A 26,574-nucleotide genomic window follows, 5' to 3' on the forward strand; every position below is an offset into this window, starting at 1 on the left:
TTTCCTCTTCATTTTTTTAGCCTCGGACCAGGTCCCTTTGATTGAGGATTTGGAACAAATATTCATGCGTTCATGGCGGGAATCACACCTGTCTGAAATCCGTCAGTACCAACAGGCTGTTCCACAGACATTCCCTCTAGTGCCCAGCCAGATCGCAGCTGTGACTTCAGCCCAGCTTCCCTGGCTGGCAGGCCTTGCAGCTAGCTCCTGCAATGATAGTGTCCATATCATTGAGTGCAGCTACTCTCTGGCTGAAGGGCTTTCAGAAATGTTTAAGCTACTCATTGAAGGAAAATTAATAAAGACAAACTACGTGGTGATCATATGTGCCAGTAGGAATCGAGCCATTGATTCCTGCATTGTGATAACAGGTAAGATCCCAAGGGTGTTTCTCCAGGCAAAATAGAGTAATGCAACGCTATGAGAAGTTTGGTTGGAGTTTCAATAACCTGCCTCAGAAAGCAGAGCTTTGACCGGCAAGTAATGGGTTTTGATGAACCCAGGTTCATGCTGCACAGCTGGGTCTGTCCCCAGCAAGTCACATTCTGCCTGCGTTACCCGTTTTCTCATCATGGCATTCCAGCCAACGCTACTGCAAACAATAGCAAGGTACAGCACACACGGTGCATAAAGCTCTCCTGCTCTGTGTGACTGGGATATTAGCAAGCAGAGGACTGAACGTTTAGCTTCTAAAAGGGGGTCTTTCAATGTCATCCTCTTTGTCACTCTGTTGAGGGCTGTGCTGATAACCAATTTATCTGAATGGCCATTCAAAGATTCATTATGAGCGTAAGGTAATTGACGATTCCTTTGACTACTTATATGGTCTTTTTATATACTGTATCAACAAATATTTCCTAAACTGGGAAAGAAACACAAAGAATTATAAAACATGAATCTATCTTACAGGTGGCTGGTGCATACATGTATAGAAGAGAGAAAAGACTCCTCTGCCATTTTTGTGTGTGTGGTACTCATTTAGCTTGATAGTATTTTTATTATGAATTAGAACATTTAACTTTAGTTTGAAGTGCTTTCAAAATTACTTTTTTGTCTTTTAGGAAAGTATCAGGCAAGAGTTCTGTCTGAAAGCATGCTCAGTCCTTCAGACTACCAAAAAGAAGTTAACTATCAGCTGGTCACAGGGAAAGTGGAAACTCTGGGGTCCTTCTTTAGCACACTCTGCCCAGGTACCTAACAGATAATCAAGAGGCATGTTTCCACATCTCTGAAATGTTCAAGTCAGAGGAAACAGCTGTGTTCATTGCCTTTCCAGAAGCAAGACATTCTAAGAAATATATAACAAGTACAGGACCAAGCTGTGAAAGTATATTTAAATTGAAATTCTCCCTAAAAGTGCTGGTTTCTGAATTCCCTCAGTTTCATAAAAATATGGCAACAAATAACTGAACATACTATTCTTAGCTATGCAAATCCATCCATATACTTTGCAAGTCCACATCCATATGGATGTGTAACTGCTTTTGCTCTAAGCACAGATTTCATTTAGGCCATGATAGAACAGTTACTTTATCAAAGGTAGGATTTGTCCTTTTGACTTACCATACTGTCAGCTTGGTCATGATGCACGTGCACGGAAAAGAGGAAAATTGCAGGTAGCCAGGGTTACTGAATCATTTTTTAACTGAGTGTACTGAGCGTTACTACAGTCAGGATTATCTGGAGGTAGACCCAGCCACGTGGAAGGTTAAACCGTATCACAGAACTAGAGTAAATGCAGCGTATTTGTCAGTGTTAACGGGCTGTCACAGTCCCCTTTACCATTCGCGTCACATCAGTAAATCTGTACTCAGATCACAAGAACCCTTCTGGATATGTCATGATATTTTGAGTGGTCACTTAAAATTGTTTTCCTTGAACCATCATGTAGTTATGTTAGTGTTTCTGCTCTTGGTACCTTCAAAGTACAGTTCTCAAAATCACTTTTGCTATTGCTATTGTTTGAGCAGAAGAGGTAAATGAACATCCTAAAAATAGTTGCCATCTATATCCACTGGATTGCACTTCACAGGGCGGACCCTGCCTTTCTGAGCTCAGCAGTGCAGACATGTTCAGACTTCTCAGTGACTGAGGAAATACTAAATACTCAGGGCAGGCATATTGTGTTCTCTGCACAGCTTTCATCTGTAAGCAGGGCTCCTGCTGAATAGAACAGGATATATTTGCAGGTATTCGTAGTTCAAGAAATCATACCTTGTTTGCTTCAGCATTGTGTGTGGCTATAAAACTCATATTTCTCTTTCAGCTTTATGAGGAAATGTTTTTTGTTCTCTCTCAAAAATGTTAAAGACTTTAAAACATTTATCAGATTTTCCAAAGCTTTTTGTAATCCTTATTAGTGAACAATATAGCTCCATGGTCTGAACATAAACTAAGCCAGCTTCATGTCTTTGTGGTTGCAGATTTGCATGAGGGCCTTGGGGCTAGTTTTCTACCATCCTCTATAAATGCCCTAGCCAGTGGTCTGCAGAGCTGATCTGTCATCCCCTGGCCTGATTTGCATTTTGTTAGTGATATGCTGTAAAAGCAGATGCAACAGAAAATAATGAGAGAGTTCCCATATAAAATAGCCAATAAGCCAAGGGCAGGATAACTAGCTAGCATATATAAAGCTTTTTAAGATCTACAAAAGATCAGTATGAAATGCAGCTTTTATTAATAAGGATGTTTATTCCACTATCCCTTCAATTTGATAGAGGGTGACATTGATCTTTTGCTGGAGAAATTTTATCAGGAAAACCAAGGGCACATCTCTTCATCACTTTCTGCTTCAGTGAATAAACCAACAGCACTGAATGGAACTGGAACAGCTGTGTGTACAAGTAAGTAAGGAGAATTTTCTTTAAGACGTGACAGAGTAGGGGACCTGAGACATGCACTTAGCAGTTAGATCCTTCTGGGTAGAGTCCTAGGCTCCTGAAGGCAAAGGTCCTGAGGAAAACAGCAGCTCATGTCTTGGAATATTCAGATTTATACTGATGGGTGCTCTGCTTCATTCCACTGGGTATAGTAGTCTTTGAAGCTCTATGTCTTTCCTTCTGTGATAGCAGAGTATGATTGCACAAGTTCACTTTCAGCTTTCAGACATTTAAGAGACTTACAGGACCAAAATTCCCAAATGCAGAAAGATTTCTTTGCATATTCCATATAGATTTTCATAAACTGGAACTCCTGTTCATAAGCAAAGTACCTTAAAGAGCAGATCAGTCATTCTTTGCCAGACTCTAACATTTTGCATTAGATTAGTCTTTGGGCATATATCTAAACAGAATTTTGCCTTTTTCCAGGTTATGAGATTGAACGACATCAGATTCGTCCATTCCAGCTAGCAGTGGCTCAGAAATTGCTGTCTCATATTTGCTCAATTGCTGACTCCAGCACTCAAAATCTTGATTTGGGTTCCTTTGAGAAAATTGATTTCTTGATTTGTGTTCCACCCTCTGAAGTGACTTATCAGCAGACTTTGTTTCATCTCTGGCACTCAGGTGCTCGTTAGTTAGCTTTATTTTAGATTTACAGGACACTGTTAGATGCATCTGTATCTTGAAATACTGACATTTGTTCCATTTCTTTAGGTATTTTGTTAGAACTTGGATTAGAAAAGGAACATCTTACAAAGCAGAGGGTGGAACAGTATGTAATGAAACTAGATGCAGAGGCCCAGATTAAATTCAAAGTCTTTTTACAAAACTCTATGCAGAATCCACATACACTGTTTGTCCTAATCCATGATCATGCACACTGGGATCTAATGAGGTAAGAGAACTGTAATTTGTTTTTAGATAAATTATTATTGTTTGCATTAGCTGTCAAGATCAGCTTTCTGATTTATCCTTTCCTTCATCTTTGTTTGCATCTTTCTGCTAATTCTATCTTCCTATGCATTGAATAAATATGTTTTCTTTTAAGGACCTTTGTGAGTTATTCATAACCTGCTTATTATATTATGCTTCAGTGGAACATTTCAGCTTTTCTTGCTCACCATTCTTGTCTTTTTTCAGCCCCAGCTATTGTTTTTTTATGGCTGGTTGTCATTTGTTCAAATGAAAGCTTCCTGTGAAAGTATACAGAGCTCAATTATCCTCTGTCAGTGTCCTCTGGGCTGTAAAACATGCAAAACCCCTCCACAGTGAGTAGACAACTAGTGAACCAACACTGCTGTTTATGTTTTTAACTGACTGGAAAATTTCCAGTACGATGTTTTTTCTATCCTGAATCACTGATTTGTAAATTGAAAGCTGCTGTGGATACATAGTAATGTCAGGTAGACTTCTCAGGGAAGCAGGGCGGTTTCCGTCTAACCTTTACCAAGTTCCCCGTCAGCTCACTTCCATAACTCATTGCTTCACTTACAGAGACGTGTTTCCTTGGCTTCTCAACAATCTGCCTGCTGAGAAATGGGCTGCTTCTGCTTTCTGACTCCCGAGGCACTGGGTTGCTCAGAGAACATACTGAATTCCAGGAATACCTTGCATATTCCAACTTTGGGAGCATGGTAGTGTTTCTGAAACCAAAAAATATGGAATCTTGTTTGTGACTGAAATGACAAGGTCTTGTCTTTCACACTGGTTGAGAATGATGATTTTCACCAAAACTTTATTTTTGCATGTGAGCATTGCCTGTTCAACTCCTGTATGTCTTGGGAACTTACAGAAACTATTGCAGCTGTCACAGCCTTTAAAGGCATTTATTAATGTAACATCCTTGAGGTAGGGAAGTACCTGTATCGCTGCTTAACTCTGACATTTTTATCTCTTATCTGATAAAGATATGTGAGTGACAAATATTCAAGTGCCTATTCTGCACAGCAGGATTCCTACCACCTAACTGAAGTCAGTTAAATGACATGCCTAAACCAGAAGTGTAATTGCCTGGGATTGCTCACACAGACACAACAGAGACACGGGCATCTCTGAGGGCTGACTTGGACCATGGGTGGACACACACAACCAGTTTCTGGAGTTACTTACCTCTTCCTGGTAGTAACAGAAGAAGCTTGCAGTGACTAGGCTTGTGATTTAGTCACTGCAGGCAAATGCCAAAAATTAAATAGCATAAATTTGCACTGAAGTTTTACACTGGAGCACGGAATCGACTGTAGGTGTTCCATGATAGTGGCACTTGCCCTAACAATAGCTATTCTTCCCTTTCACAAAAACTCTATCACAAGTAGTTTCCCTCTGTTTTTCTGTCATACTGACTTACTGTCTATCATTTTCTATCTTGATTTTTGTTGGTAGGCATTATATTTTCTGAAGCGCAACACTAACAATCTGGCCAAAGTTACTACAGGACTATTGTTTATTAGTAACTTGCAAAATATCAGCTTCCCTTCATCTTTTCTCTCTCATATTGTGGTAGCCGTAAGAGACTGGTAATTTTCTAGCTAGGGAGCTTATCAAACTTACAGAAATTTTAATCTGCAGTGAAATAATTTGCATTTCTTTTCCCATCCTTCTAAGCAACAAAAGCAGGGCAAAGAATAGAGTCCTAAGTTCCTTGTATGTGTTTAACTCTGATTTTGTATCCAGGTTAAAGCTGTTCCACTGGACACAAATGTTCCCTCGTGCTGATCACTTTGGAAGGTTTTGGGTTTCTTTTTTGCAGTGCTATGCATAGCCTTTATCCTCAAACAGAAGTGTCCACAGGACTTGTTGATAGACTGTTGAACTGCAGGGAGGTGAAAGAGGCGCCAAATATTGTGACCCTCCACGTGACTTCCTTCCCCTATGCACTGCAGACACAGCATACTCACATCAGCCCTTACAATGAGATCCACTGGCCTTCTTCATACAGCAATGTAAGACAGATGCTTTGAGGTGCTTTTGTGAGCTTTTCATAAGGTTTTTTACATTTACGTACTTGACAAACCTGTGGAGGCCCCATGATTTCTGTAAACAAGAATGACATTCGCATGGCATCTTTTTCTTGTTCAGTTTGTGGCAAGTTCTTTTTCCCTTTGCTTGTCCTGTCAATTCTTGTGGGGTTTTTTGTTGTTTTTTTTTTTTCTTTTTTTGCTTTTATATCTTCTATAAATGAGTAGCTCTTATAAAAATCTTTGAGCTACATAAATGGAAATCATCTAAAATCTCTATAGTGCATTATTGCATAAATATATGTACAATACCTGGATTTTTTTCATATGTGTGCATATTTATTCCGGACATAGCTGTTCTGTCTGTGTATGTGTATATGTGAGGAAAGAGAAAGAAAGGAACAAGGGAAAATTGGGTCAAACTTCTTTCAAAAGAATTGTTTCTTTCTCTCCGTATTTTAATACACCTGAGTAGATGTATGCTTATTAGAGAATATGATTGCAAACTTATGAGATACCAATGGTTAATCAGTTGTAAATTACTGATTGATAGACCTTACCTTATATTTTTATTGCTTCATTTGCTTTAGGGTGTAGATTTATACCATGAAAACAAGAAATACTTTGGACTGTCAGAATTCATTGAGTCCACCCTCTCTGGACATAGTATTCCACTGCTCCGGTATGACAGCTCTTTTGAATCAATGGTCACGGCTTTGGGAAAGAGGTATGGTACCCTCCTTTGTTTAACACAGGAAATTTAGGAGGTAAATTCTAGCAGAATCAGTTACTAGCTAGAAGCCTGGTTCTTTTTTTTTTTTTTTCTTGCTGTCCCACAAATCAGCTGCATATGCAAGGGCATTTCACTCATTCTGATTTTGTCCTTCCATCTTTTTTGCATATATTTGGCCTGTAATCTAACCAGTCTAGGCTGCCTCTTACTGCAAACATGCACACTGTTTAGATCAATTTAGAGTGTGTTCTTGTTGTGACCTTCTATGTTATAATAATCTAAGTGTGCATCATCATGTAATTTCAAATGTGTTATTCCTTTCGTTCAATGTTATCGCTGGTTAACCCTGACTGATTTTGATGTATAGCATTTGTGTATACTGCACTTGGACCACAAAGAGAAGTAGACATATCACTGTGGTTTGTACAATTAAATTAGCAATAAAAACTTCAGAGCATCATCAGAGCTTGAAAATACATCATCCGTTTTCTGTAGTTCCCGTGGAGCAAGTCTAGAATCACTGCAAAAGAGCAGTGGCATGTTATGTGCATGCATACGGCTGTGGATGAGTTTTTTGGGATCTGTGAGAAGAATGAGACTGGACAAGTAAAATCTTGTGAGTCTGTATTGCTAACTGGGAGACTGAGCACATCCACGCTTAACTGCTGGGGCTTGCTGCAGCGTGCTTTGGAGCTCTGATCACACACATCAGGCACTTTTCTGAGCAGGCCATGGCTCCTCTTTTTACTGTGCACCTGGGTTTCATTTCTGTGAAAATCAGAGCACAGGGAACTATTGCATATCCATGTCTCTGCCTTCCATAGACTGGGGATTGAGATGGTGTACCTAGGTTTGGGAACTTGAGAATGCTCATTAGATGCTGCCTACGTATTCAGTCCTCTTGGAAACAAAAGTAATATGGTTCACAGCTTCAGTAAGAAAACAAAAGAAACACCCCACCCCACTCCTGCCCCTTAAGAATAATGCATAATGAAGAATACCATTCTTATTGATGAGAAAATATAACTTTGATTGATGATATTACAGAATGCCTTAGCAAATATTCTGTGATAAATTTTGTAACAGCAGTAAAGCCTTGGTAACTTCAAGTGATGTAACCTTACTGGACTACTTACTTAGTAAATCTTTACTAAGAAATGGAGAGACAACATCAGTTCTGATTGTGAAACTGCAATTTGGTGAGATTCCATTGTATAGTAGATATGAAGAATTCTTTACGGGAGAAAACTTGAGTTTGCTTTCTTTTGTAAAAGTTACCTTTTCCACTTTAGTTGTTAATGCTTCACTATTTAATTCATCATTTATTTCAGGTTCCCCAGATTACACAGTGCAGTGATAAGGACTTTTGTCCTCATACAACACTACTCTGCAGCTATGATGGCTGTGTGTGGTCTTTCTCAGATGAAGAATTACACCTCAGTTGAAACTCTGGAGATCACCCAAAACCTCATAAACTCTTCAAGACAATGTCCTAGTGGTCATGGCCTCATGGTAGTGTTGAGAATTCCATGTACTCCACTGGCTGCTGTGGCATATGAACGTCTGTATAATGTAAGGGAAAGACTAGCCCTTGAAGATAACTTTGAAATAATCCTGGGAAATCCTAATTCTGGAATCACAATAGGGAAGCACTTTGTGGAGCAACTAAAGGTAACTTGCAGAATGACATGGGCTGGGAAGCTTCAATAGATGGGTAGGTGGGGAGACTTTACTGGTGAGAGTTATGGTCATGAGTTGAAGTGTGGGTCTTACTGGTAAAAATAACTGCCATAAGGAGCATGACTCTCATCTTTTAGACATACTGTTTGTGAGAAGACCTCTACTGTCCTACCTCTGATTAATAATACTCAGTGGAGTATTAACCAATTTGACTAGAACTTGACTTTCATCAGCAACCTTCCCGAACGACTGACCTGCATTTAGCTACAGGGACCATGAACCACAAGGAAAAAAGCCAAATAAAGTTGTCACAGTTTAGCAGAACTTTCTCACAAAATGATCATAGTGCAAAAAGATTTTAACCAGTGACCAACTGAGAGTTACATTATTCTTATCACCAGCAGGTGGCATGAAGGCACCAAATCAGTGATGCTGTTCATGAGTCCTAGAGCATCCCGGTATTCACAGCTCAGGACTTTATGCTTTCTGGACCATGTGCTTGTTTATGAATTAATTTATATCCTTTAGGTCCTGAGTCGTGGGTCATCTGTTTAACAAAATAAAATTGATACTCCTTTGCTTTTCATAAAATTACCATCATCTGATCACCAAAGCAAAAATGTATTTACATTTTAGGATCGTGTAATATATATATGGTATACTCTGTACTGATTAAGTACGTTAGGTGTAGTCTAAGATGTAATTAGATGTTAGATGATGTCGTTGGAGATCCAGGGCCTAATGCTGACCTCATTCTGTTATAAATTAGGCATAACTTATTCTGAAGTATCAGTGTAAGTTCTGAATCACATCCTGGTTATCTTCTCTGACATACATAATAGTGGTACATGTACGAATGTCAGAAGCTGAGTTGTTGTATGGTTGGTCCTACAGTGTAGTCCTTATCTGTAGATAAGTCTTACAACAGAAATGACTGACTGCTGTAAGTAAAGCAGTATAGCCTGATGTGAAATGGTCGAACAATAGATCTAGTTGTCAAACTCATGAAGTTATCAGGAAAACTGACAGCTTTGGAGGAGAGCAGGTGTAGCAAGTGAGGACAGTGGTGTGTGTGTGCTAAACACTTCCAGCTTTGCCCTATTCCTCTAAGGTGAAAAAATCTCATTCGTAGCTCATTTTCTTGCTTGGACTCAGACATCCATACGTTATTTGCCATGAGAAGCAACCCTCTGCACTCTACTCTCCTCCAAACCTCCTACTCTACTGTCCATTGTACTGTATCCACTCTACTTGTCTGTGCCCTGGCCTCAGTGCTGCACAGCTGGGAAGCTGGAAGGCTTTTCAGGCTGGGATATGCTAGCCCAGTCTCCTCAGATTTACAGCAGGCAGATTGCTACGTACAGCGCTCTAAGAATTCTGCAATCTACCTATGTTGAAATTGGCTCTGCTCTGTGGTTTCCCTTCACGGAAAATCCATCCACTATAAAAAATTGATTCATATAACGGATGATGAAAGTATATATTTTTGTATTTTTATTTGTGCCACACAGATATGTCCAATAGTGTTTCTTGCCTTATACAGATCTGGCAGAAGATTGAAGATGTAGATTGGAGGCCACAGACCTATTTGGAACTAGAAGGTTTGCCTTGTATATTGATATTTAGTGGTATGGATCCACAAGGGGAGTCTTTGCCACGGTAAGAAGATCCAGTATTTTCTCAGTGGCAGTTTTTTATCCATCACTTACCAAATAGCTAAAGACTAACTGTGTAATCACTTGTGGGAGAAGAAAACAGATTTCAGTGTCAAGATGTTTCTTTTCCATTTCTCAGCAGTTTTAATATCATAAATACAAAATCCATATTATTAATAATAACCTCCTGTTTGTAGCAAGATATAAATAGCTCAGAAAATATTATGAGAGTTGTCCCAGTTTAAAGGAGAGTATAAGGGTATGTAAAAAATAGTATACTTTAAATATCTTAAGGTACTTGAGACATCTGTGTGATGCAGGCATTTGTGCTACAGGATGTGTGTAGAGATCAGTGCCTTCTGGAATGGCAGCTGGAAGCCATCCAGGATGCCCTGGGGCACTAAATGCTTTTGTATGTTCAACTGAATCCCATTCTATGCGGTAGGTTTAGAACCCAAATGATTATTCTTTTTCTTATGCTGATGCTGATGTTCAGTGCACTGGATTAAGCTGCATAACTGGATTAAGAAAAAGAGAAGTGGATGCACCACAGTGGTAAACTTAATAAGCACAAAAGTTATATTGTGTTCTATCTCATCCATAGTTTAAGCAGATCATGAAAAAATTCCCATTTGGCTGTGTTTGTAAAAGAAATACAGGAGTAGATTACAGTGAGTTTTCATAGTAGCCCCTCTTGTTTCTCTCCAGATCACTGAGATACTGTGACCTACGTTTAATAAATTCGTCTTCTTTGGTAAGGACAAACTTGGAGCAAGAACTTGGTTTGGCAGCATACTTTGTGAGCTCAGAAATTCACACAGAGAAGGCAGTTGTGAATGATGCATTAGAAAGTGACCCAGAGAAACTAAGCAGCACTGATGATGAAGAAATAGCGACGGAAGGTATTATTAGTAGTGATAATAAAAGAAGCTGTAAAATGATTGAGTTGTATTAGAAAAAGAAGGATTGTGTGGCTGCCTACTAGGTGAGGGTTTCTGGAGTCAGCCTTACTGACTGAGCTCTGCTCTGCAGTTTTACTTCATCTCATTGAACCTGCGTTTTCTCACCCTCCCTGCCCAGGGGCTGCTGCTGCTGTGGTAGCATTTTTAACTTTTGCAGTCTTGCTGCTGCATCTGTTCTCTTGCTCTGTTTTTTTCACCCCCTTCTCTCCCCTCCCTCCTTCCCTTCTTTGCCGCATATGTTCAGGCTGCTGCAAAGTGGAGCTGGAGTGGGTACATCCAGTGGCAGTCACTGTCTGGAGTGCTGTGCTGTGTTGCCCTCCCTGCAGCAGGGAAGTGTGTGCTTTGCTCTCTGGGAAGCACTGACCCGATGCCCTCCCTCACAGCAGAGCCAACTTCACCTAAACTATCCCTGACTGATGCTGTCCAACCTATGCTTACATAGTGACAATGATGATGATTCCTTCCAAGGAAACTGTCTATAGTACAGCTAAGTAGTCTCTAGTTTGTAAGGTATTAAGTAGTATGGCTAGAAAATAAATCTGAACATAGTAACTTCTGAGTGCTCCTTGAAAATGACCGTGAATTCATGAATGTAGAGTTGGTGAGTCTATAATTTCTTAAAAGAACAAGTAAGAACTTTTCCATGTGTAAACAAACAACAATAATTTATTCAGGAACTGTTGGAGGGGTTTTTTGAGTGATAGTTGATGGGCATTATCGGTAAGTTCTTTGCATTTTTCTTTACTGTCTATTGTGCCTGTAACTATGGAAGACAAGGGACTTTTATCCCTGTAGGTTATTTAAATCTCAAACTGTTTGCCTCCATTTCTTTTTCTGTACTGTGAGGAGGAAGAGAGCTGGTTACTGTTCAAATTCTCATGCATTGATAATAAAGACAGCAGAACAATTCTTATTCATTGAAAGTAAGGCTAGCAGAACAAGCACAACAAAAATATTTGCCTTAATCAAATACTTATTTTTCATAGAGGAATGATATACCTGAGGTCATACTCAGACTGTCTACGATAGAGGCCTATGTTAGATGTGACAAGCACTTCTGTCCACTAGTTTTTCAGTTTGTTTTAGTTGAAATACGCCTGGGTTATATGCAGTATGCAGTCTGAGTCAAATGGGCACTAAGTTGTTAGGCGTCTAAATTGTAAGGCAGCTTTCCTAGTCCATGAAGCACAGTATGTTCCTCCAGAGTCCAGTTCAGAGCACCTGAGATAGCCTTACAGTCTAAGTACTTATGTCTCTCTGCCATGGTGAAACTGTAAAGAAACAAATGTTTTAACTTAGAAGCCTGAGCTAGAATCCTCAAGTGAATACCCTTGGTGGCTGTACTAATAGGGATTTTCATCACCAAAAGCTGAGATACAGTCTGGCCATGAAGCTGTATGGGGTAGGAATTAATTTCATAACATACTGACAAAGCAGTTTGTTGCCCTGTTGGTTTCCCTGACGCTGGGTTAGTGAGGAAAGCAAGACACAGGTAGAAAGAGACGATGTGGTTGAGGCATGCCTAGGGATTACCAGCTTCTGGCTGCAGCGCTGATTTTATGAAGCTGTTGAAGCTTAGCATAGTTAGGTTAGACCACAGGCTGATCCAGTGTTGCATGGTAGGCACAGATACTCTCCATACTGAAAGCAGTGTCAGAATGAGGACAAAACCCACACAAACTGTTGTGTACTTTTCCCTGCTTTGACAATACAGCTGTGACTTCTTACAGGCTTAAAATGTATTTTGGTTATGTTTTCCTGTACTACCATTCATGAAACAGGTTCTACTTCAGAAAAAAGAAGTCCTATGAAAAGAGAAAGATCTTGTTCCCACGACTCTGCATCTTCATCTCTGTCTTCAAAAGCTTCCAGTAAGACCTTACGATCATTTCTATTAAGTTACATTTAAGACATAAAAGATATCTTTTATTCAGCTTATTAGATAAATAATAAAAGGCATGAATCACTATGGTTTTGATAAGGCCTATTTTAATGGGATCACTAGAGATAAATTTAAAAAAATAAGGCTCAGACTTCTGAAATATAAAAAATCAGGTATTTTCTTGCTTGAAAAATAGTCATAGGTTGGGGTGCCTAAACCAGGCACTTCTTTAATGTGTGCCACTGAGGTATGAATCTTCAGTACTGTGACTGGAGATATGACAATTTATGAAAAAGAAAACATGCCTCACATTTTAAAAAAATCTTTTTAAAATCTGTAGGAGAGAAAGAAAGCTCATCCTCATGGATATTTTTACCTTTTTGGTTTTGCTCTGAAATGTTCACTCATTAATTCTGCATCATTTGAAAGCTATTTTGGAGATGAAAAATTTTTTAAACCTTTGGTTCCTTTTTAATCTGCAGACTGACATAGAAAGCATGAGGCAATGTTGAGAACTACTACAGCTTTTTTGTCTGATAAATATCTTGACATGCTTTTTATGCAGATAATATTAAGAGAAGAGTTGAATAGAAGTGGAGAATATACATTGTACCATAACATCCTAGAAGCTGCAATCTCACACAGCTTTTTAAAACACGTTTTTTGCCAGTGACAGTAAATGATCTCTTCGATCTAATTGTAGTTTTCAACATGGTAACAGGCATATTTGGCCCATGATTTCTTTTCCACAGGCACAGTGGTCATTACATTAGGAAAAAAAGCCTGAAAATATTTGGATAAGCTTCAACACTTTCATTTTCAAATTTCTTTCTTCTCTAAAGTTGGGCCGCTCATCAGTTCCACAGTGTCCATGTGGCCTGTGGCTTTGTGCCTCAATTTGCCTGGGGTTAAGGAAATCTTTTGTCCTTTATTTTTTTCCCCGTGCTTTTGGATATTGGTATTTTGAGGGATGTCACAGTGGTTTTACTTGAAACCATTCATACTGCTAGTGATATTTTTGTATTTATTGCTAATGTCCTTTACTGGCTACTTTAGATTAATATGCAGCTAGAGTATATCTCTAGCTATTTCTTGAGGCCAAGAGAAAATACAGACTTTTATTAGTTCAAAATGTGGAATTCTTTTGAGAACCAAGACTGTTGTTTTCACCATTGAGATAAAAGCTGTTTTTATTTGTGTTCAGCTTCAGACAGGTTTTCCTAGTACTGTCTGGAGACTGATTCCTCAACCAGTTCTCAGTCTACTCTGAAGACTCTGAAGTATTTGCATCTCTTTGGAATTCACTAAGCATTAAAGATGCTTAGAACTGCTTAAAATGAGGCCTAAAACTTTCAAGAAATCTTAGTAACTAGAATATATAAGGTAAAAATATACCACTTTCAGAAAATCAGCAATTAGCTGTGGGATATATCTACATGACCTATTCAAGGCCAACACTGATGAGCTCAGTATGTGCTCTGAGCTGACCAGCTGCTGTGTGAATGCACTAATGAATTATGTAGCACCAGAGACTTGAGAACCAGGTTTTATTACATCAGACTAAGTGCTGTGGTGATGCAGACACGTGTCAATTCAGAGCTGACTCAGAGGACTGTTTCTAGATGTCAGTCTGTGTCTGTAGTCTGGTGGGATAATAGCCTGTGAATATTATTTTCTTACACTCTCTTAAATGATGGTTTTGGTAATTTTGTATCTGTCTTGAGTGATGAAAGTATCTGATGAGTACTTCAAGCAAAGAATGGATGAGAGAAGTAGAGGACAGGACAGTCACTGACAAGTTTCCTGTGAACTTCAGTACTTTAAAAGCCACTTTCTGCATTGAGGTGAATACTCCAAACTAGTCCCATTATGACTTCCAATACAAGAAAGATGAAAGCAAGAACAGGAGCAGGATTGCAATGTTTGATGGATACTCTATCCAAACGATTATTTGTTTTGGTTTTGTTTAACTATGGCATTGACTAGTAGAGATAATTGCATTGTATTGAAATAAGAATTTTCTTCTAGTTACAGCATTCTGCAGTGAGCCATCTCCTCCTTTAATAGCAGCAGCAGATACAGCAAAATCCCCCCACCAAGCGCTAAGCAACAGTGCTGAAGAAACTACAAATAACTATGAAAGGCAAAAGCAGAAAATAGACAAGGGGGCACAAACAACAATCAGCAAACACTTGCCAGTGGTAACTGAACAGCTGGATATAAAACAAAACATAAAAAGTGCACAGATTTCCATCACCTCATCATCTTCCTCACCTTTCTCCTCCTCTTCTTCCTCCTCTGCACCTGCTCATAACTCCTTCATCCTACAGACCTCTCAGTGCTCCATGACCAAAGCATCAAAACAGCCTCCCATAGTTTTTCTGCCCAAACTGGTTTATGATATTATTACTTCTACGGATAGCAGTGGACTTCCCAAATCGTCTTCCCTTTTGCCTTATCATTCTGTTATGTGGGCAAGTTCTTTTCGTCCTCTTATGAGTAAGATGATGACTTGCACGGAGCAGTCTCTATACTACCGCCAGTGGACAGTTCCCAAGCCAATCCATATGGACTACAACAACAGAAATGAAGGCAGAATGGACACGTTTCACCCAAGGAGGCTGCTGCTGAGTGGCCCACCACAGGTGTGTAATAAGAACAAGGTATTATCATCGATTTATTTTGTTTAATTTTATCTTAATCTCAGAAAAAATAGATTAGATATTATTACTTATACTTGAAGGTTTGGTTTTTTTTTTTGGTGGAGAATAAGCTGCTTATATTTTATTTTCTAATCACTTCTAATAAAATAATGTTCCTTTCTTTACTATTAGCCTGAATTAAAAGACAATGAAGTTACAGCAATGTTCATTGTCTGTTAGTCTCTCTCCATTAAAATGTTTTAAAAGATAGTTTGCTCAAGAGATAGATTTTATGTATGATTTCAGTTTGTTAAACTTGAATATGCATTTACATTTTAAATAAAGATCAAAGATCTTCACAAAACCACTTTCTTATGATCAATCTGAAGACACTTAGGAGTTTGTAATTAAGTTTTCTTTGTTTCTTCCACACAGCAGACAGAAATAGAAGCTGTTGTAAAAAATACATGCAAGAAGGCCAGTTCAACATTAGCAGAACCATATTTACAAGATGAGTAGCTCATCCAAGAGTTTTTAAATTACTTTGAAAAGATATGTGGAAATGGGTATAGTCCTAAGAAGTTCCTTCTTGTCTAAATTCTTTAAGAATGTTTAGCACTTATCTCTGAGCAAGGTATCTACTAGTTCAATGCATGTTACATGCTTAAGGTAATATTGTGCCTCTCATGTTCTGCTAAGGGTATGAAACAACAAGGTAGGAAGAGACACCATGCCTACTGAGAGCATATATATATATATATGTCCTGTGAATCTCAGAAGTCAGAAAGGATAAATCCAAACCAAGACAAAGACTCGTGTTTCCAGTTGCTTTAAGATCAACCCAAAGAATTAATCTAAAGGAAGTTATTTAACTTCCCACGCGATCCACTTTTCTACGCCTATCCATTGCAAAAGGAAGCTATACATTGATGTTTGTTAAGTGATGGTATTCCATTGTACATCCGAATTTATGGTGCAGTAGAGTAGAAAGAGCATAAATGGGCTTTTCATATTGGGACTTCCTGCAAATGTTACTATAATTCATAAAGGATTCCAGAAAGTACTCTGATGAGAAGTTTTCACTGTCCATTCCTTTGATTGAAATCATCCATGTTTGCCAAAGATTGAGGTATTATGTGATCAAGAAACTGAACTTCATACTCAGCTGCAGCATAGAAACAAATACATTCTGGCAGAAGGATGATGTTCATTGCTATCTCAAGGAAAAACACAGGCTTTGACAATTTTTATTAGAATTTTATATGCATACACATCAAACCCCACAATGGTACTATTCCCAAAGCCACCCTAAATATCCCGATTAGCTGATAAGTAAGTATTTCTTTGGTATTTATTTGGGTTTGGGTCACAAATGTAAGTCTGTGATTCTCAGAAGTCATTCAGAGATTTCTGAGAGCATACTACACACCTGTGAGAAGGTTCTGATGCTTCACATATTTGCTTGTTGCCATTTAACTGATTATAATTGAAAAGGCAGCTTATTTATTCATTGACTTCATTCCAGGGTATGGTATTCACCACTTTTTATTATCAAACCTACATTTTTGCAAATATTGAGTAGGACTTCCGTTGACCCTCTGCACAGCAGCAAATTTCAGCCTTGATATCACTTCTTTTACTTGAAACTTCATCTCTTTTCCAGCTGTCTCCACAATGCAGGTTATTTCCTAGTCTTGCATTGGGTCATGCAGTTGGATCAGTTTCTAAAGGACACTGTCCACAGGTGTTTATTCATTTTATATTCCTCAGTTATTTCTGACGAATATACCTGTTTCATACAGAACAAATTCATATGCATTAAATTAGGAGTATCATGTCTTCTTCCTAAGTATCAAAATCTAGGGATTTATATTCATTTCAGTATGTGGATAAAGTAGTTTTGCTTCCTTCACTATTTTAACCTCCCAAAGTACTAAAAACTCCTGTAAACCAAACAAAAAGCTGTAAAAGTATGCTGAACAGATATAGGCATAAACAAAAGCAATTATTAGACAGCATCTGTCTGAGTGTTAATAATATCTGAGTCAAAGCATAAGACTGCCAGAGTACTATATTTTCAAAAATTAGGAAGTTGTTGTTTTCTTTATCAGGCAGCAATTCCTTTACTAAAATTCAAATCAGGAAGCAATTGGTTAAAATGAAAAATATGAAATCAACACAGGAAGAAAAATAGGCACATTAGTGAACCAAAATTATACTTCTCACTGTCAGGGTAATTCATAATAAAATACACTCACCCTTCTCTCACATAGATTTTTACCCTCACTACTGGTCAAAATGTTTTGCTAGAAGACTTGATGCATTTTTACAAGGACACTTAATGACTTCAGAAGGCAATAGATGCATTATTTTTACAAGAGGCTTTAGGAAATGCAGCAAAATCTGGATAGACATAGAATAAATCCATATATTTATCTGTAAGTTAGCTCACATCATCGAAGTTAAGCCATTGGTTAGTGAGTATGAATAAATATGCACCACCACGAACAACATGTATCTTATCGATGGCTAGAAATCTAGTCGCTAGTGCACCCAAGAAAATGTCTGTAAGGAAGACTGAATTCACAAAAAATACTTTTCTTAGAAATGTTCATCTTAAAGTTCCCCAAACTGCAAATCAAGGTTTTGTACCTTTGGTTTTTAAGTGGATATTACAACTTGAACTAGCATTTTCCTTAAGCATGGAAGCTGCTCATGGGCATGCTCAGTCCTGTGGCACTGCATCCAGAAATAAAGCAAGCACAGTTTAAGACACTTTTTAAGAAAGAAAACTGCTGCCCATATTAATTGGTTTTCCTCTACTATTAAAACCTTATTACATTGCGCTTATATACCGTTCAGCTTATGTAAGAAAAATATCAATAGGAAATATTTAATATATCTATTGTTAGCTGTGTTGTAAAGAAGGTAGCAAGTGGAAACAAGGAGAAGAGCCAGCTCCCTGTGGACCATCAGCATGTTTTCTGTGAACCACCACTGGTTTGCAGACCACAGTTTGAAAAGCACTGTCGTGGTATGTGAAGAACTATCTCACCTGGAAATTGAAATAGAAAAGCATTATGGAATTATTTCCTCTTTTGACATCTTTCTCCAAATGTGAAGACTGAAATCAGATGATACTTTATAGCAACATGTAAGAATAAGAAAGTACTTCGAGTGGTCCTGGTGTCCAGTGTCTGGAACAAGTCAAAAAAAGGGAACACATTAGTGTTTGACCTGCTGCAACAGCACTTTTGGATGTCACTGCCGTGAATAAGTGTGGAGGCACACACATAATTTCTCTAACTGGGATATCTCAGATTCTTAGACAGTTTGTTTTCAGCTTATATTTGATATCAATAGCAAGCACAGTTCAGTGGTCAAAATCTTTGGAGAGATTTCCACTTCTCTTAGGCATTGTATGTCGTTGACACAAAAAACTAGACCTTCAAACCTCTTGAATTTTCTGAAGGAGGAATTTGAATTCATATTGCTTCCTCTTGCTCAGCTACAGCTACACACTTCATGGATGAATAGCTGCAGGTTAAACATATTAGTATTTTATGGGCCAAATCATCCCTTGTACTAAGAATGAAAATAGAAACCAAAACACGAAATCTTTGCAGGTCCCAAATTCCTTAGTTATCATAGGTTTTCACAGGATGTGAGATTTTTACTTCTTAGTCTTCTGGGATTTTTTTGTTCCAAGTCTGACTCATCAGACTCCTGTCTTTCAAATTCAGGTAGATAGTAACAAATTAGAGTAATACTTAGATTAATTGGAAATATTGGCCCCTGAGTGCCTTATATGTTAAGGCACTACTACTGTCTGTAGTAGCAGCACACCTCATGTACATTTTGTTTCAGGATAATATCATAAAAATGCAGCCCAGTTCCAGGTTCCTTCATTCTTTTAATCTGTTTGCAGCTTTTGTGTGGAAAGCAAAGGCAGGATATGGAGGAAAACGCCGTGCTGATAGTACTGCCTTAGCAGACATCATCATTGTTAATATATCATGCTTCAGCCCAGAGTCACTGATTAGGATTAACACAGCGTTGTACTTGTACTAGGCTACAGCCCAATCATGTATCCAGTTTAAAATTTCTTTGCAGATACTCTATTTTTTTTGCAGTTGGAACATGGAGGATGGGCAAATATAGGGCTTTATGCTTCAAAATTGTACATATCTTGCTTGCAGGAACTCTTTCCAGCTACCTATGATGCCCAAACTACCTACAAGAAGGGTACTTGTCACAGCACTCTCCAAACTATGAAGCTGCAACAAGGTCTTTTACCATCTCATACCAGCACACTCTTCATGCAGTCCCTCTGCTGCCTTCTCCTCACCTCTCCTCATCCCAGGCGTGCATTCTCTCTCTCTCTTCTCTCTGCTTCTGGTACTGACAGGCAGGGCAAGCACTCTTTGGAGAGATGTGGAAGCTCTGATAATTGACAGCTATTCAGTATTTTCAAACAGACACTCTGTGTAGTTCCATTTTGGCTAGAGATGGTACATATAGAAAACAATACAATTAATTTTAAATGTGAATTTACCTGTCTGGGCATGCTACAAATTAATTGTTTAAGGTTCTTCCCTTCTGGAGTAAACATTGTTTGTAAATGAGAATTCATTCTTTTCTTATTTTCTTTTTGAAAATCTTCTCAAAATGACCTGGAAAAGATGTTCTCTATCTCACCAATTCATCTTTTTTCAGCAGCAAATGCAGGCAAATGTGCAAGTGAATGGAGTCCAGATATGAATGTTGCTGTGGGCTCAGCCTGGTCTCTCTCCTGGCAGAGAAATATTCTGAAAACCTAGAGAGATTCCTGCAAGTTCCCACCAGCATTTTTCACAAGGCGTTGCTAGTATCTCACAGTTCATAAAGTTCACAGTACTGTATTGGACACTTTTTATGTGACAGATAAAAAAATTGGGTAAGATATGATGCATGGACTTTCATAAGTATGTATGTTTCAGTTTAGTGGTTAGGGACTAGCAGTTGTAGTCCTGTGGTTTCCAACATTTTTGACTTGTGAACCTACAGCTTTGTGCATACTCGAGTCAATTAACAACTAGCACTGTTCAGCTAAGTACCATGTAGTAGTAGCCTAGTCACCCCCAGATACATTGTTGAAAACTATTGGTGAAGACTGGTTCTCAAGGGAAAGCAAAATATGTGATTTTTATAGAGAAAGTTTTAAATGGTTACCAAAAAGAAAGAGTAAGTTTTTCAACCTGTTGTTCTGTTGTCAATTCTAAGTATATACTTCAAACACATAAGGAATTAGTTTTTCACATAGACACCTGATATCAAGGGAACAGTTTGTGTACTTTTGACAAATGATCTCTCATTTGCTTGAAATTGGGGAACTGTTAATCTGTCAGGCCACGATGTGTTTAATGAAATGATGATCAGAGGAGCTTTAAAAGAGTAAGTTCATACGGGCGTGTAAAAGTAATCTCAGACTTGAGAGGAAACACTGAAAGTCTTTTCTTCTAGAACAAAGTGTCATCAGGTTTTCCTCAGATGTGGAAAGATAAGATGTTTTTGTCTAGCTCACCGATCAATAGCTATTGCAGCCAAGTTCAGAACTTTGTTGCAGGGTCAGTAGAAAGATTCTCATTAGTTTCAACGGATTTTACATAAAAACCCAGACTGGGAGTTAGAAACATCTGGTCCACGGGCTGACTATGATCCATGCTATCATTTCCTCTATTCAAAGTCACTTTTTTTCTGTGTTACTAGGGATAGCAGAGAGTTGTATAGAACACATGGTCTACCATGTGTACCAGAAAGGCTTATTTGTCCAGTTTTTGGCTTGCCAGTTCAAGAGGGACAGGGAACTACTGGAGAGGGCCCAGCAGAGGGCAACGAGGATGCTGAGGGGAGTGGAGCATCTCCCTTGTGAGGGAAGGCTGAGAGAGCTGGGCCTGTTCAGCCTGGAGAAGGGAAGACTGAGAGGGGACCTTACCAACGCCTGCAGATGTCTGAAGGGCGAGTGCCAAGAGGATGGGGCCGGGCTCTTGTCAGTGGTGCCCAGCGACAAGACAAGGGGCAACGGGCACAAACTGCAACACAGGCAGTTCCACCTGAATATGAGGAAGAACTTCTGTACTGGGAGGGTGCCAGAGCCCTGGCACAGGCTGCCCAGAGAGGCTGTGGGGTCTCCTTCTCTGGAGGCATCCAAAACCCACCTGGATGCAACTGTGCAACCTGTTCTAGGGGAACCTGCTTTAGCGGGGTGTTGGACTAGATCAGGGGTCCTCAGACTACAGCCCGCGGGCCGGATACGCCCCCCCAGGGTCCTCAATCCGGCCCCCGGTATTTACAGAACCCCCCGCCAGGGGGTTGGGGGGGAAACCAAGCAGCCGCAGATGACTGCCTGCCACTTCATCCACGCGCCGCCCCCCTGGTTAAAAAGTTTGAGGACCCCTGGACTAGATGATCTCCAGAGGTCCCTTCCAACCCTGACCATTCTGTGATTCTGTAATTGACCCTCAACAGGGCTAACAGTATTCTTTCCCACCCTTTGCAAGCAACCGTTTAAAATGCAGGCTGATTTATTAAGAACAACAGATACTGGACTTTGACTAAAACTAATGGTTACTACTCTTGCTTCAGTTTCAAATTCTCAAATGTTGAGAGAAAATGAAAATTTCACTTCAAATATGTGAAAAGTAGTAATTTCGATACTATATTTAGTAATTCAGCACCCTATACTTCTGATGTGTCCTAGCAGTAATGGCAGCGAAGCTGGGTTTTCAATTCAGTAATAATGCAGACTTCGTCCAAAACCCGATACCGCTTTGTGAAATCAGACAGTTGCAGCAGAATGCGTTGGAACTTATCTGCGTGTTAACCTCCCCTGTACAGGTGTGACATTAGCCTTAAGTTGTCAGCTGGACATTAGTGCCATTCTGAGGCTGAGCTATAAACACACACAAACAAGACCACGGCGTGTTCATTCTCCTGTGAGTGACATCAGCTTGCTGGTCTCTTTTTTTCTCATTGAAACAAATTATGTATGGCCTCCTGTTCAAGTGTAACAGTTTGTAAAGCTGTCTGCTTAGATATGACATTATTTACTTGACGTTGCCACCAGCAAACTTGATGTGGAAGACACGGAACAATCCATTGAATAAATCAGTGGCTGTGGCTTATACCCTTCAGCTGAAAAAAAGGACAGCAGTACTATTTGGCACAATGGAGAGAAAATATATGTAGTGTGTTGGTGGGATAAAAAAGAAAGGAGAAAGCTATAACCTTAAGGTAATTTTTAAATGGACTTCTAAACGTTAATTTTAAAACGGTGGAAGGAAAATAATACATTTTTAGAATAAGAGGTGGAAAAACATACTGTTACCTGTACCATGTCCTCCAGGAGTTGAAGTGGCCTGCACAAATTCTCCTACAGATGCGTGCCACTTTGTTCTTCAGGATAGTCCGTGTACTTCAACAGCAGTCAGTGTACTGGTAAATGATGCAAATATGAAAGGGTTGAGGTAATTTTTTAGTTATCTTGTAGTTTGAGGAGTTTTATTGGAACATTTCATGAACTTGTATGTTTTTTAAAAAGTTCATAGAAACAGTAAGGAGAGAAAAGTGTGTTTTCCAAACTAGATTTCTGCATACAGAGAACAAAACTGTTGTGCATTTAAGCATTTAATTTATGCCAAGGACTATACAAATACAGCAATAAGCAAGCACTGACTATTAATATTCAATTTCACCGCAGCTGCAATTTCCAGATATGTTGAAAAGTAACATGTTAAAAAAGGAAGGTTTACTTCTGTATTTTCTAATTTATGTATTTACAGATAGGGAAAACAGGTGCCTATCTGCAGTTCCTCAGTATTTTGTCCCGAATGCTGATTAGACTGACAGAAGTGGATGTTTATGATGAGGAAGAAATCAACATTAGTAAGTTCTTGATATAAAAATATTTGCTTCTGGAGACTGTAGAAAATTGTTACATTAAATTGAAAAGTAGTTGTCTGTATATTCTATGCCATTCACTTTTGCAATTCATTTACATTATTGAAATATTTTAAGAAAAATTTTGTGTCTTCAAATTTTCAGATCTTCAACTGATACCTAAGAGTATTTTATTTTACTAATCATTTAGAGTTTATTCTTCCTTTCAGTAAGAAAACCACATGTCTCTGTTTTTCTTGGGAAGTCATCAACAGCATTAAAGTATACTAAATGATATCCAGCCACTATTTATTAGTTTAGAATTGAAATGAACTTTTGTGGTAAACTATATAAAAAGAATCAGTGAAATTCTGGCAGATTTATATCCTGAGGAGCAATGACATATTTTCTAAGTACATAAGACTAAATGAAGGAGGAAAACAGTTCCTGCTCTCTAATAGCTAATTTTAGTCCAAACTTCCTTTATTTAGAGTGTATTACTCCCCTGTGTTTCCAGATGTATTTCTGTAATTAATGGCTGGATTAGATAGAAAAATATGGGTGATATTTTATGGAATATGTCTCATTCTGCAGTAAAAGCATGCCCACAGTCAGCTGTGGAGATCTCAGGTGGGTGCTACCTGCTTGCTAGCTGCGGGTGTCAGGCCCTGGCTGGAAGCTGTTCAACCATTTTAATTTGGGACCGTCTCTTGTCTCTGAGGGCTTTTTTTTGGGGCAGTGCCCAGGAGCCTTCTCCACACTGAGCTGTGCTTGAGAAAAAGGCAGCTATCCACCAAGATTTATGGCAAAACCTCTTGAAAAGGTGACCAGTCTGCCAGGGGAGAGGTTTGTGCAAGCAATCCTTTGTTTAGGCAGGATTTTGAGGTAACTCACAGTCAGGACATGAAGATAATTTCACCATCTGACTCATTCCACATGAGTTTTGTATTTACTTTGGGTGCCAAAGGGTCTCACCTGCTGTAAATAATCATTTAGTCTATACTCATGGACACGGAGTTATGGCTCCTTACAGCAGCTTGCAGCTGACCTCCAAACTGAACTCCTCACTCCTTTTGTCAGATCTTTGATCCTCCTGACAAAGGTAAAAAAGTATTTTGTAAGGACTTGTGTATGTCTGGGTTTTTATGTCAGTTAACCTGTTTCAGAAAAAGGCGTGAGTTCATTGCACGTTATAGCAATACCATTTACTATTTTTCTCTTACCCTAGGGTGAGTTATTTTTGATTACTCTGCTCTTATCACTAGAAGGGGAATTTGACTTTAACTCTGCACTCTACTTAATACTGCAATTTCTGAAGGTTTAAGAGGGCTTCTTTTCCTCAGTGAGAATATCTTTCCCCAACTGAGTTCACAAATGTGGTGCTCAGTGGAAAGACTTGAATGCCTGGATGCAGGTAGATCAGCCTTAACAGACCCTTAACAGTGTTCTCATCATCATCCCACCAACTCCTCCAGTAAGATTACAGAGGTCTTAGATTGATAACAGAGGTTTAAAAGCCAGAATTGCATTGAGGGATGAGGTACATTTGTTCAAAGGTGCACCTCTTGATGCATAATAATGTTGCTTCCTCAGAACAATGAAAGAAAAAATGATGCAGGAATAATAGACATAGAAACCCCACCTATAACAATATTAAAAGCTTTAAAAATTGTAATTACACTAATTCTTATTTTTCAATAATATCATAGACATAAAAGAAGAATCTGATCAATACTACCATCAGCCTGGAGATATGTGGCCAGATTTGGAGACATTTAAGAAGATGCCTTTTGACTACACTATCCATGACCCAAAATACGAAGATGCAAGTCTGATTTGTTCAAAACTTCAGACTATAAACAGTGAAGGTTAGAATCTGAAAAATCTGGATTGGTACACATATATAACATTTATTTTTAATGTAAGAATCCTGTTAAACTTTTAAACAGAGTGAAATTATCAAAATTGCATTTGAGGAATTTAAAAAAAAATTGAAATTTGCCAGATGGAGTATGAGCCTTATAAATGTTTTATGGAATATTATATAGGTAGCCTTTCATTAAAAATCTGGTTCCACAGTAAGTTTGTGTATTTGATTGGTTTTATATAGTAGCATTTTCCTGCTCTGTAGCAATGGAGTGACTTATGTGGGTAAAGTAATTTATGTACTTAAAAGCGCTTATAGGTTAAATTTTTAGGTTTGGTTTGGAACGCATGAGATGCATATGGCCAGATCTAGATTCCTGGAGTATTGAGGTGTGAATTAGTCCTCTGCATTAGCCAGCTGGACATGCCAAAGCATATGGGACCGGGTAGGATGTATCCAAACATGCTGAGGGAGGTGGCCAACACCATTGTGAGGCTACTGTCTATCGCTTTTAAAAGGTAGCGACAATTGGTGGAGGTTCCTGATGGCCGGAAAAAGGAAAATGCCATGCCCTTGCTCTACAGGACAGAAGGAGGATCAAAGCAACTACAGCCTAGTCAGCCTACTCTCAATCCTCAAAACAATTATGGAACAAACTCTCCTGTAAGCCATGTCCAGCCCCGTGAAGACAGGAAAGTGGTTGGGACCTAGCTAGAATGGATCTATCATAGGCAAATCATGATCGGTATACACGATTTCATTTTATGATGACGTGACTGGCGCTATGGACAAAGGAAGAGCAGTGGTTTTGTCTTGACTTCAGCAAGGCTTTTGTCACTGTCTCTTATGACATCCATATAGCCAAAACTGGAGAGAGATGGTTTGGATAGGTGGATTGTAAAGTGGCTGGGAATTTGGCTGGACCACTGGACTCAGAATGTATTGAGTGGCCCAAATATGACTGACAGCTGGGTATGCATAGCAATACTCAGAGACTGATAGTGGGGCAAATGCTGTTTAAGATTGCCATTAGTACTGGTCAGAGGGACAGAATGCAATGTCAGCAAGTTCAGGGATGATACCAAATTGGAGTGGCCGTCAATATGCAGGAAGGTAGCACTGCCATTCAGAAAGACCTTGCCAGGCTGGGGAGGTGGAACCTACAGGAAGGAACTTTAGGAAAAGGAACCTCATACAGTCCAGTGAAGGTAAATGCAAGATCTTGCACTTGGGGTGGAATAATTTTTTGCAGCTGTACAGGCTTGGGGTCAGCTGTATAGACAGCAACTTTGAAGAGGGTGACCTGATGATCCTGGCAGACAACAATTTGAACATAAGTCACCAGTTCTCCATTGGGTTAATGGCTTACTAAAGATCTAGCAAGCAGCTTAAAGGAACTG

General features: G+C 39.0%; 1 protein-coding gene across 1 annotated transcript in view; it reads left to right on the forward strand.

Moving 5' to 3' along the window:
* GREB1 (growth regulating estrogen receptor binding 1) overlaps nucleotides 1–26,574 on the forward strand; it is a 108,968-nt gene that overhangs the window by 67,526 nt on the left and 14,868 nt on the right. Inside the window, exons 11-24 of the mRNA XM_056343961.1 lie at nucleotides 21–371; nucleotides 1,062–1,190; nucleotides 2,718–2,843; nucleotides 3,309–3,506; nucleotides 3,597–3,777; nucleotides 5,629–5,821; nucleotides 6,427–6,563; nucleotides 7,901–8,240; nucleotides 9,793–9,908; nucleotides 10,613–10,806; nucleotides 12,648–12,737; nucleotides 14,777–15,393; nucleotides 23,211–23,313; nucleotides 25,017–25,175. Of these exons, the coding sequence (XP_056199936.1) occupies nucleotides 21–371; nucleotides 1,062–1,190; nucleotides 2,718–2,843; nucleotides 3,309–3,506; nucleotides 3,597–3,777; nucleotides 5,629–5,821; nucleotides 6,427–6,563; nucleotides 7,901–8,240; nucleotides 9,793–9,908; nucleotides 10,613–10,806; nucleotides 12,648–12,737; nucleotides 14,777–15,393; nucleotides 23,211–23,313; nucleotides 25,017–25,175 (2,934 nt within the window). The remainder of the gene's footprint in view (nucleotides 1–20; nucleotides 372–1,061; nucleotides 1,191–2,717; nucleotides 2,844–3,308; nucleotides 3,507–3,596; nucleotides 3,778–5,628; nucleotides 5,822–6,426; nucleotides 6,564–7,900; nucleotides 8,241–9,792; nucleotides 9,909–10,612; nucleotides 10,807–12,647; nucleotides 12,738–14,776; nucleotides 15,394–23,210; nucleotides 23,314–25,016; nucleotides 25,176–26,574) is intronic.

Source organism: Falco biarmicus, chromosome 6 (assembly GCF_023638135.1).
Source record: "Falco biarmicus isolate bFalBia1 chromosome 6, bFalBia1.pri, whole genome shotgun sequence".
NCBI classification, from domain to species: Eukaryota; Metazoa; Chordata; class Aves; order Falconiformes; family Falconidae; genus Falco; species Falco biarmicus.